Here is a 13,429-nt window from a genome sequence, read left to right on the forward strand (position 1 = left end):
GAACTAGAAGCCAATGACTGCCTGCCCTTCCTGGACACACTGATGACACGTCTTCCAGAAGGTTCCTTATCATTTTTGGTTTATAGAAAACCCATACATACAGGGAGATACTTACACAAACAATCACACCATCACCCTTCTCAACAATATGGTATCTTAAAAACACTAACCCATAGAGCTAGAACAATCTGTTCCAATGACATTGCTCTCACTGCTGAACTTTCTCACCTACGTCACACCTTCCTAACTAATGGTTATAATCCCCATAAGATAGATAACATACTAAATGCTACCCAGAAATCCCCTCTATCTCTATCCACAGAAGATTACAACAAAACTATCACCATCCCATACATTAAAGGCACATCTGAAAAGATATCTAGGGTGCTTAACAAACACCAACTGCGCACCGTATTTAAACCTTATGTGAAATTAGCAACTCTCATCCGTTCACCTAAGGACAAATGCACTCCTTTATCACATCCAGGAGTCTATGAAGTGCCCTGTTCTTGCCATCAAGCCTACTACGGACAGACAGGAAGAACTGTGGACATCCGCCTCAGTGAACACAAAAAATATATCCGACACTTTCGCTATGGCAAGTCGGGTCTGGCAGACCATGCTTTGGATACCCCAGCATGCAGGATCAATTGGAAAAAAACAAAAGTAATGCACAGAAGCTTCTACAAGTCAGAGCGGTTATTCCTGGAATCAACAGAGCCTTAAAACATACTCCAAACCTTAACAAGTATGGCTGTATAAATCTACGAAGGATTTGGGAGACAGTCATCCTAAGACCAAATTAATATTTATTACTTTTATTTTATTTTATTTTATTTTTTTTTCAAACTTTCTAAGACTATTATTTGGACTACTATTTCAAAATTTTGAACTACTTTTTTTTTTTTTTTACCTAGATGGTGCCCTATTAGGACTTTAGTCTTGTGTTGCATGCTGCAATTACTTATACTAGCCCCACTGTTACACTGGATTGTGGTTGTCTTGCATTTATAACAAACTTTGTGTTGTGTGCTCTGAAGATGCTGGATATAATACCAGCAAAATATTAGCTTTTAAGTTAATAAATAGTTATTTTCTTATCCATCTGTGTTCATATCAATACCGTTAAATCTATTAACATGTCTGATGAACACATAAGCCTATCCACGCATTAATCATTATTATGTAACACCTCCAGTGCGTCCAACGACTCAACGAGGGAAGGCACCTACTCTACAACTCTCCATCTCCACCAACCTTCATCATCTAAACCAACACCATCTACTGCTGACCACCACTAGTATTTTCACAGACAATCACAAACATCCATGCTCACGGCGGGATTCGAATCCACAGCCTCTTGGCTGGAGAGCGAATAATACATATCTCTTGATACAGTAAGGGTGACAAGAGGAGAAATGCAAGTAATCCCTGATGATGATGATGGTGGTGGTCTGATCTAGTTAAGGTCAAATTTAAATTCAGCCTTAAATTTAAGTTTAAATCTAAATTTAGTTTCAGGTTGGAATATAGGAACAGCTCCATTAACTAATAAGCTGGGTTATTTTCTGCTTAATGTGAGAATTAAATATTCTACTTTAGCAATTAAAGTGCATATTACATCCCTAGTTCCATGTGGTTTGTATCTAAGAAGCATCAGCTTGATTAAGAATGATTTCCTGTACTTTCACAGTCAACAGTGTCTATTAGTACTTCATACTTTGTTTTACTTAATAATTGTATCTAATAATCCACTGGTATTCATTTTTTGTAAATTAATTCTGATTCAACTATTGATTAATACTTTTTCTTTTCTTTCATAATACAGACTGTCAACGAATCAGCCTCTCTAAGAGAAAGAATTGAATTCTTGCAGGAAGCTTCCGTAATGAAGTAAGTATCTTTTCACATATACAGAATCCATTATCCTGAATAAACTTGAATATAAACTTCAAACAGCAATAGTGACTATATTTATTGAAGCTAAATAATCAGAGGTGGCATGGATGCTATATTAATAATAATAATGATCAGAGTGTCCAAGTGACACTCTTTTAGTTGGCCGAGTGAACAGTATTTCTGCACTCCAAATAACAAGTAGTTCAAATCCTGCCCTTGGCATGGATATTTGTAAATGTTCTTTAGGGATGGCTGAATGTCATCATCTGGAGAGAGGGAGAGAAACCACTACTTGGTTTAGTGAAAGTCTGAAATACATGTAAAAAAGTATTTAGTTGTAAATTTAATTAAATAAATAAATTCAGACTGGTGAAAATGAAATCTTAAAGGAGATCTCAGGCTTTGTGGTATATGAGGTGTGGCTATTAAATAATGAGACTGGTTGCAAAAATGTGGTTTATTATTACAATTGTACAACTAAAGTGTTATGCTCTTCAACATACTCCTCTATCTATACACCGTTGCATACGAATTTTCCACTGTTGGAAGCAGTGCTGCAAGTCATCAGTTGTTATCTGCTTCAGTAGCACTGCCATTTTCTCCTTTACCTCATCCACTGACTGAAAATGAGTGTCCTTCAATGCAGATTTCAACTTTGGAAAAAGGTAAAAGTTGCATAGAGCTAAGTTTGGTGAGTAAGGTGGATGGTACAACACTGGGATCTTCTTATCAGCCAGATACTGCTTTACAGACAGTGAACTGTGAGCTGGAGCATTGTCCTGATGGAGAATCCAAGCATTTTTCTTCCACAGATTGGGTCTCTTCTTCTTCCTCACTCATTCTCTCAGCTTGGCCAGAACCTCAAGGTAATAATGTTGGTTAACTACCTGACCCTCTGGTACCCATTCACCCATTACCAAGCCATTGATATATATATATATATATATAAAAAAAAAAAAAACTATTAGCATTGCCTTCAGTTTTGACTTGCTCATTCTTGCTTTTGCTAAGTGTAGGGGAACTGGACTATCTCATCTTAGATAATCCAGTTGCTTTTTTTCATTCTCAGTGACGTGGGAGTTTTCCAGTGCATTGATTGTCTCTGTTTCTGGATTGTACTGGAAAATCTACGTCTCATACCTTTTCCCAAAGTTGAAATTCGCATTGAAGGACACCCATTTTTAGTCAGTAGATGAAGTAAAGGAGAAAACGGTAGCACTACTGAAGCAGATAACACCTGATGACAGCACTACTTCCGACAATGGAAAATTCGCATGCAATGGTGTATAGATAGAGGAGGGGAGTATGTTGAAGCGGATAACAATTAAGTTGCACAATGGTAATAATAAACCACATTTTTGCAACCAGTCTTGTTATTTAATAGCCACACCTCGTATGCATGGGTTAAGCATGCTGTGAATTGTGGCTGAAACGATAAATGCCTATTTTATGGATTATTATTCTTAACAAACCTCTGAAGACAAAAAACTTGTCACAGTAGGTCTCACTCAACCAGTAACATATTAGCTACATTATATCCTGAATGAGTTCGAGGTAATAATATAGCTGATATGTTACATTAATTAAAAGGCATCATTCACTAGTTTGGTTAGCTAAGTGGATAGTGTACCTGGCCACTCAGCCAAACTACTCTCCGACCAGTAGGCTGCTGTGGGTTTGAATGCTGCCACAGGCATAGATGTTACGACTATCTTTCTGTGGGAGATGAATTTTGTTGCTTGTGCGAGACCACCACCTTGCTTATTGGAGGCCTCAAGTGGCTTGAAAAAGTACCATGTTTGGATTCTGAGCACAATTTTCTAATTATGTAAAGAAGAAATAAAATAATAATAACAATAAAATCCTCAGCCAACCCATCATACTAAATTACTATTAAGTTACTATTTTCAACCTTCAATGAGTAGGAGTCATTAAAAAAATTCAACCCCATTTCCATTTGCAACATCTTCTAGCAACACGTTTCAATCATGAGGTGATGTAAAAACTATCTATCACCTAATTAAAAAATACACTTACAAAGTGATTATTAAATAATTTCACATCCTTTACAATGGTCATGTTATTATTATTTTTGTGACCACCCATGGTGTCACAAGACTCATCGTGGAAGGTCATTGCTAGTTAACACAGTCTATTGTACAATTCCTTAAACTTAGCCACTGTTTGCACTTTCACCACCCTCTCAAGCAATGCATTTCATGCTCCGCTACTCTCCATCCAAAAAACATACTTCTTATCCTTTTACTCACTACTTCCTTTTGGAAATTTCTTTCAGCCATTATCACTATCAACCATCCATAAGTTTCACTTTTCCATAATCATTTGCTCTTGACCACCAACATAAGCAAAAATCCCTTGAATTTCTTTTGACCTGACTGGCAATTTTCATTCCTGGATTTACTTTTTTTCATCTTTAATTGCTTGTCACATTTCTTTCATCTGCTATAACTATATTCAACTCATTAATCTAGTATATAATCCCATTTGTTTGAATTTAGTTACTAACTTGTGTGACAATTTATCAAAAGTCATTGCAAAATCTAAGTATACCACTCTATATGCTCCTTTTACCAGTTTACTTATGTAGTACATAAGTAAATTGGTAAAACATGGTCTTCCTTTAACAAATCCATGCTGACCATCATAGAGAATCATTAATGCTATTATCAATCCACTTCTGTATCCCATCTCTCACCCACCTCTCCAACACCTTACCCACAACTCCAGATACATAGATTGGCCTATACTTTATAGTGTCAGCCTTATAACCAGTTTGTGAAGTGGAACAATTTTATCCTCTTGCCACTCCTTTGGGATTTGTGATGTTACAAGACTGTTGTTAAACAAGTATGCTAAGGCATACTTAACATTAATGCACCATTAACATCCCAGAACATTCCCTTAAGATATCCAGACATCCATCAGATCTTATTACTTTATTGACAGCATTTACTTAATTCCTCATATGACTCTTGCTTGCTCACTAGTAGTCCAGTCTATTCTCTCTCTCTCCTTTTCTTCTACACTTGAGCTTCTCATGATGTCACACTGATGAAAACAAATTGTTCACCGAATACTTCGACTGTATCTTCTGAATTCACTTACCAATCTACCATTTTCTTCATTGTACCTTAATCGTTCTTTCTTTTATTTGCTGAATATTGAAAGACCTCTCTGGGATTTTTCTTGACCTGAGTGCTAATTTTAGCTCATATTGAACTTTTGCTGTCTAACTAATGAACCACCTTTCTCACTTGCTCTTTATAATGTTCATGCACCTGATTATTACCATCATTCATCTTGTGCTGCCTTCATGTTGCCATTTTCTTCCAGATTTCATGCTTAATTTCATCATTTGTCCATTTGATTATTCAGCCTTTTGACCTACATTCACACACACACACACACACACACACTGATGCCATTAAATAATATTCATCAGTACTCAAGAAGCATTTATCTACTTTCACTTAACAATTCATTCCATGACATAATAAAATTAGTTTAATCCTTTATCCAAGTGTGAGCAAACAAAGTTTGCACCTAAAAGTATCTTCAGGACTGGGGTAAGGTGGTACAACACCATTGCAAAGGTGGAGCAAGCTACCAACACTCCTATCTCAGTATCTCCTATAATGCAAAACACATCTCCTTGCGGATATGTCTAATGTTATGCATTAAGGGAAGGGCCACAACCCAGACTAGTTTCGACCTTTATTGAGGTCTCTTCAGTGGGAGCCAGGCCCAAGTGGATATACCAGGCAGAAGCATGAGCAGGTCATCTCTACCCATAGGAGTTGCCAAATGGTGTGCCACCCTTTTTTAATAAATTACTCTGGATTTAGAGAAAGATGTTGAAAGTTTTTCACTTGGTTAGAGTATAATAAAATTAGTTTAATCCTTTATCCAAGTGTGAGCAAACAAAGTTTGCACCTGAAAGTATCTTCAGGACTGGGGTAAGGTGGTACAACACCACTTGGTGTTGTACCACCTTGTACTTTCAACATCTTTCTCTAAATCCAGAGTAATTTATTAAAAAAGGGTGGCACACCATTTGGCAACTCCTATAGGTAGAGATGACCTGCTAATGCTTCTGCCTGGTATCTCCACTTGGGCCTGGCTCCCACTGAAGAAACCTCAATAAAGGTCGAAACTAGTCTGGGTTGTGGCCCTTCCCTTAAAGCATAACATTAGATATATCCGCAAGGAGATGTGTTTTGCATTATAGGAGATACTGAGATAGGAGTGTTGGTAGCTTGCTCCACCTTTGCAACGAATTGCCCTGGTGTTGTACCACTTTGCCCCAGTCCTGAAGATACTTTCAGGCGCAAACTTTGTTTGCTAACACTTGGATAAAGGATTAAACTAATTTTATTATACTCTAACCAAGTGAAAAATAAACTTTCAACATTCCATGACATAGTTCCAAACTGTCTGCTAAGCTTTTCATAATCACTGGCATTGTAGTTCCACATATATCCTTTCCTCACAGAACTCTTCATATGGCTGGCCACCACTACCCAGGTAATTGCATCACGATCACTCTCACTAACTGAAAGGAAATGCAACATCCTATTCACATCCTTTGTTGATATATGATCAGATCTCAGAATGTTGATCCTTGTGTGCCCTCCATTACATACTGTGTAAGATAGTTGTCTCTTAAGAACTCAAGAAATCTCTTTTCTTATACTCAGGTGCTATCCTTTCATTCCAATCTATATTGCCATGTCAAAATCATCCGCAGTGATCACTTTTCATTGTTCACTAATACAAGATGCATACACATATCTACATCACTACTCTATGCATTCTTTCAGTATCTACCCAATATTATACTGCCTCAAAACCACTGTCACTATTTCTTCCTTGCACAGAATAATTCACCTACTATCAACAGCACTCCCCCCATCCTCTCATCTTGTCCTTCTTATCCTGACAAAAAATAATGTACTCCTCCATTTCTCTTTCTATTAGGATATCATCCTTATCCAACCATGTTTCACTTATTTCAACAATTTTTGGATGAATACATTCAATCAGTTAAACTATTTAATCTTTCTTATTTCTGATGTTCCTGGCCTTTGTAAATAAAGCAATTTACTTTTAGATCTGTAACTAGTTCTACTCATGTCACTTCTCAGATATAATTTCTCCACACCTGCCCATTCTCAGTCACGCTCTCTGTCCACCCCTCCATTTCCCTATCCACCTTGCATTCCTGTTCTCTCACCCGCATCTCTCATGCTACTACTCTCCGTTCACAAGCATTTCTGTTTCATTTGTTCCACTCTCTTGATCTGTCCCAATACCTCCAACTTCTTTTGAACTCTTGTTCATATCATTCATTCCATTTTCTTTTAGCAACAGAAGAAAACTTCTAGCAACCACTTAAATGAAATCCATTACATTTATACAATTCCATCTTTCCCTCAAATGCATCCCATACATTAACAAATTGCACTCCTTTCTCCTCGCCAGCATTTATTATTCTTGCTTGCCATCTCAACTCATCACTGTCATAGCTTACCAACACATTGATAAACTTTCTTACCATGCTAGTGTCTTTCACTCTCCTGAATAACCTCCTGATATCCATCCTTACACTCTTTCTGTCCAACCAAATCATTTATTCCACAACCACCACTAGCTTGCTTCTCTTACTCATATCCCAAGCATCAGTAACTATGTTCATCCTCCTCCTTAGAAAACAGACCTTGTGGACTCTCTTATTCACCACACCTTTTATAATGGAATCTCCATACATTCCCACTCTTCAGTCATCAGTGTGAATTCATGCTTATCTTCATTATTTAGTCCTTACTAGATTAATTAAAATTAAGAATGTGCAACTTTAATCAACTCATCTGTTGATCTTCTTGGCATTTATTCTTGTGCTATTGTTCCATTTTTTAAACCAGTTTGTACTACTGATCCTTGCAGTATATTGGGTTAAAATTCCATGAATAACTATTTTCTTAATGCAGTGTAATCCGTTTTTAATAATTTATCTTATAAAGATGTCGTAAGCAAGAGAGGAGGCATGGCCTTTGAGAGATCCTGAAAAAGATGTTGAGTATAGCAAAACAGATACCAGAGCAGTTAGAATGTATCTTCATAAGGCCAATTCCATAGGAATATGGTAATAATAATAGTATATTTTTTTTTATATTACTCTTCCCAAAAAGGTATTTCTCATGCAAATGTTATGTTTATCTAGTTAGTTATTAATTAATTTATTTTTTACAGGGCCTTCATTTGTCATCATGTAGTAAAGTTACTTGGAGTAGTATCTAAAGGACATCCAACCTTGGTCATCATGGAATTGATGGCTAAAGGAGACCTAAAGAGTTATCTAAGAATTCATCGGCCTGATGTAAGAAATATTATTTAAGTTTTTTTAAATATAAACACTGTAATAAATACTCTAAGTATTTATGACAGCATATTTCTAAATATATTTTATATTTACATACTTTGGCTAAGGAATACTAAAGGGCTGGTGTATACAGTATATAGCTTCTCTTTTTGGCTTGGCTCCAGCATATCTGGTAAGCATTGTTATCACAAGGTATACCTCCCTAGATGGAGCAAATTCCAACAAGACATCTTCTAAATGGCTAATAACTTTCATCACTCAGTAATGAATCAGCAGAATATACACTAGCTAGCAAATAATACTCCTGCAATTTACTCTGCCAGGTTGTGTGTGGATGGAGTCAAAGTGTAGTGATGGGAATTTGAGGCCATGTGTGAACAGGAAACTGGGTTCCCTTGGTATAGGCAGAATGCTCTCTGCACTGTGAGCCTTTCATATTCCACTGCATGCCCCCCCCTCATTTATTCACATTTTTCTTGATAACAAAAATTGAAAGATGGCATATTCAAATTCAATTTTACTGTGGATTACAAAAAAATCTCTCAATCAAAACGTATAAAATTTAAACAAGAGAAATAGCATTAATAATTGCAGCACTGAACATTAATAATACTAGCAAAAAAAAAAAAAAAAAAATTACACATCCACTTTACCAATATTTGTTGCCTTCACAGCAATTTAAATGAAATGCACTACCATCACCTATGGCCATGACAAACAGATTTGTTATTCTTAATGGAACCTAAACAGCTACCACCTACACATTTTCTTCAATCACAAAGTTAGCAATTGTGCATTAACCAGATCTGCCATCTCATGTCATCAGAGAATGTTAAACCTTGATTTCTCTTCTCCCCCCCCCCCCTCCATAACCTTGCACACCATCATGTGATCTGCTCTGGCTAAAAATTTCCTTATCAAACTTTATTGTCTTCATTTGCTGATGCTACTGCTCTCCAAATACTCATAACCACTCTGATCTCATCTGCAAAGTTTAATTTTCTGCAGTCAAAAACCAAAATAGTGTCCATAATGTAAACCAGTTCTATTTTTCAAGCTGATAGGGATGCTGAAGTATTTGGTATTAGTAATAACTACTAACACAGATATCCAACTACCCTCCAGATAATCCTCATCACTCTACTAACATCTCTGAACTTTTCTTAACCAGCTCTTCATCGAAATACACTGCAGATATCACTTCCATTTGGTAACTCAGCCCATAATCTTCAAGCTTCCTTTACTACAAAACATCCTTCACCCAGCCATTCCAGTCCTTTAACCACTTATGTTACAATGGTGCAAAATTGGATGACTTCAGTAACTTTTATTCCTCCCTTTCTTTGGCTGGATTACATTCCACTTTTTGGATCCAAACACAGGCATAAAGAATCCGTGTGTTGAGGAACAATAGTTTACCATTCCTAGATACCTTAGTTTCATGCCTTCCTAATGGTGCACTTTCCTTCACTGTATATAAAAAAAAATATATGCACACAGGCAGATACATTCACAAACTCTCTCACCACCACCCTACTCAATATTATTATTATTATTTGATACCTCCAGGGAGTCCTAAGACTCATCGAGGAAGGGCACCTACTCTACAACTCTCCGTCTCTACAACTCAACCTCATCCACAAACCGCCTCATCTACACCAACGCCATCTACTGTCCATCATTACCACTATTATTTTCACAGACAATCACAAGCATCTATGCCCACGGCAGGATTCGAACCAGCAGCCTTTTGGCTGGAGAGCGGATACATCAACCAGGCCGGCATGGCATTATTAAAACACTAACCAAGAGAGCCCACAATCTTTATTCCAGTGGAACTGTCTTTGCAACTGAGCTCGACCACATACACACCTTCCTCTCCAATGGTTACAGCGATCATAGTATTAAAAAAATAATCAGTTCCTATCCCCTAGCCATCTCTTCAGAAAGAGTTTAGAAATGCCATCACCATACCCTACATCCATGGCACATTGGAAAATATATCCAAGATTTTAAAAAAGTACAACCTACACACAGCATTTAAGCCTCGCTGCAAACTTGCTACCCTTAACCGTTCTACAAAAGATCAGCTCCCTCCTCTCTCAGTGCCTGGAGTTTATAAAGTATCCTGTTCCTGTAAGCTGCCATACTTTGGACAGACAGGCAGATCAGCAACCATCTGCCTATAGGAACACAAGTCATACATCTGCAACCATGACCATAGTTGTGGTTGCAGATGTATTGAATACAGTGGTGTAACTAGAGCTTTAGCTGCCCAGGGCGGTCCCTGAGTTTGCCGCCCCTCTCAATGCACACCAAAAATTTTACAAAAAGTCAAAACGACGTAGAGGGAAATAAATTAAAACACTATGTTTATTTTTGAAGTAAAATTTTAATTTCAACATTCTAAAATGTTATTTTTCTTGCTTTTCTGTTAGCAAAATCGTCAATGACATTGGCGAAGTGTATTTCATAGTAATAATGTAGGTAATTCTTAATTTTATTTAGAAAAACTCCTCTCACAACTAGCACTTACAGCCACAGTAAATTCAAAAAAGAGAGACTATTTTTAGCATCTGAAGCAGTTCTCAGAAATCAACTAAATCTAAATAAATATGGTTGCATTAAGCTTCTTAAGATTTGGGAAACACTAATCACCAGAAATCCCACCTTACATTCTAGGCCACCTACTCCACCCACTCATAGAGGGCACTCCACCTAGATAGGACTTTATAGAGTCACCCACGTGGTTGGCTTAGTATTGTGTGTGTTACAGTGGAACCTCGGTTGTTGAACGACTCTCATCTTGAACAAATCGGTTCCTGAACAAACACACTGGTTTCCAAACAGAATCTCGGTTCCTGAGCAGGCAAACTGGCAACCACATGCTCTGCAGGCTGAGATTACAGTGGGAGAGCGTCAGTTATGCTGTAGCCTCCACTCAGTGCAGACACCTGCTGGATTTTCTGGAGAATTAATTTAAGACACCTATTGTATATTATTTATTATTATAAGGTGCCTCCATGGGGTCAAAAGACTCATTGTGGGAGACCCAACATTGCATACTAACAATTATTCACACAATACCTGTCATACTTCCCCTTAAACCTCATTCACATTCTTGAATTTGCAGTGACTTTTCTTGATTTTATTTATATTTTGTAGGTTTTTTTTTATAAATTATTATTAAATAAGCCACCGTGGGGCCGAAGAAGGATAGTGATAGCAGCAAAGTGAAAAGAAAAGTTGTTAGAAGCATGATAGAGGTGAAAAAAAAAAAAAAATCATATCCAAACATGAAAATGGCGTTCGTCTCAGATCTTGCTATGCAGTTCGGTATGGCGAAATCAACAATCTGTACAATACTCAAAAATAAAAGAGGCGATCAATTTTCGTCTACATTTTATCCATTTATTGTGTTTACTCTTTTTGTGTAAGATTCTATGCATTTTCATTGTTTTTGTATATGATTTTATGCATCAAGTACTGTTATAAAGTTTAAATAAGCAATCATCTGGGTTTCAGGAATGGATTAATCCATTTTACATTAATTCTTATGGGAAAATGGTTTCAGTTTTCAAACAAATCTGTTTCTGAATAGCCTTTAGGAATGAATCATGTTCGACAACCGAGGTTCCACTGTATTTGTGTATATGCTACATTAGCTTTTTTTGTAATTCCTGAAGATGTCCCAGTGACTGAGACGAAATATAGGAAGTATTAAATTCTGTTTTAATCCTTTCTGAGTGCTGTATACAATCTATTAAGCCTCCAACATGATGACAGGCAAAAAGAATAACAGAAATATTTACAGAAATGAAGGACTTCATGTTTATTCCAACAAAAATTCCAAACCACAATCCAATCTTTGTTCTCAACAAATGTGTCAAAAAAACCACCAACAAATTTGAATTGATTTTGAAAAAAAATGTGCTTCTTGTTCAAACAGCAGCCAAACCTTGTATAGTTCCTTATCAAGGCCACTGGATACAACTTTTATCTCTCAATGTTTCTGGCTCTCACATTAGATGCTCTGTTCTAACATTACCCAAAGACAAGGCTTTTGAGATCATTCATATCCAAATTCAGTGATGACTAAGTCAAATTACCCCCCCCCCCCCAGTTTAAAACATTGAATTGGTAGTCCCACCCATCTACTCATACAATTTATTCAGATCTTACTGGATGAGTAGATGGGTCAGACTACCAATTCAATGTTTTAAAGTGAAAGGTTTTGAAATTCAAAAGACAAAGATGAAATGCTGTGTATTCAGAAAATGGGGCTGTATTACGGAAGGAGACAATAAAGGACCTGGGGATGAAAGTTAGGGACAAGTACCTGAAATTTAGTGACCATGTTGCTAAAATTGTTCAACACAACAGATAATAGCAATGATGATGAAAAGGAGACTGGCATGTAAAAATTAAGAAGCTCTAGTTCCACTGTACAAGTGGATTCAAGTTGCACAGATTTGATCACTTAGTTTTAAAGGAGAAGAAAAGATTTTGAAAAGGATCAAGAAAACAGTGATTATGATTGTGTTCACACATTAGGACAGTAAAACAGTGTTAAAAAACCATGAATGACAGAAGAGATACTAGAACTAATGGATAAAAGAAGAACCTGGAAAAATGACCCTAATGGAAATGAAGAATATAAAAGATTAGATAGACAAATAAAAAATTAATATAGCACAAAAAAATATAGATGGATCAATAATTGCTTAGAAGTACAGAAATTAGATAAAGAAATTAAAATTGTACATTTACATTTAAAAATAAAATTTCATAATAACCAAAAGAAAATAACAAGCCAACAGTTAAAAGATAAGAATAAGCATATTATTATAAATCCAGAAGACAAGATACCTCACAGAACTGTATAATGACCACAGGCCTGTCAAAACCTATGATTGTATGAGTGTTAACTCGTATAATCCAAGTACAAGGATGGTCTGAAAAGTTCTTGGACTAACAATGAAAAAACAAATTTATAATTTAAAAATTATTTTTCTTTTTCAACATAATATTCCTTAAGACTAATACATGTATTCGAGCAAAATACCCCTCTACAGCTGCAATCACCTCTTGATTCTGAGAAAAATACTTACCAGCAAGGAAGAGTTTTAG

At 36.4% G+C, this 13,429-nt stretch overlaps 1 protein-coding gene across 1 annotated transcript in view; it reads left to right on the forward strand.

Moving 5' to 3' along the window:
• LOC150099822 (insulin-like peptide receptor) overlaps positions 1-13,429 on the forward strand; it is a 538,418-nt gene that overhangs the window by 451,391 nt on the left and 73,598 nt on the right. Inside the window, 2 exon segments of the mRNA XM_090403498.1 lie at positions 1,829-1,893; positions 8,170-8,335. Coding sequence (XP_090259624.1) covers positions 1,829-1,893; positions 8,170-8,335 — 231 coding nt within the window.

The sequence above is a fragment of the Typopeltis vanoorti genome, chromosome 14 (genome assembly GCF_054136105.1).
Source record: "Typopeltis vanoorti isolate ZY-2024b chromosome 14, IOZ_Tvanoo_1.0, whole genome shotgun sequence".
In the NCBI taxonomy this organism is placed as follows: Eukaryota; Metazoa; Arthropoda; class Arachnida; order Uropygi; family Thelyphonidae; genus Typopeltis; species Typopeltis vanoorti.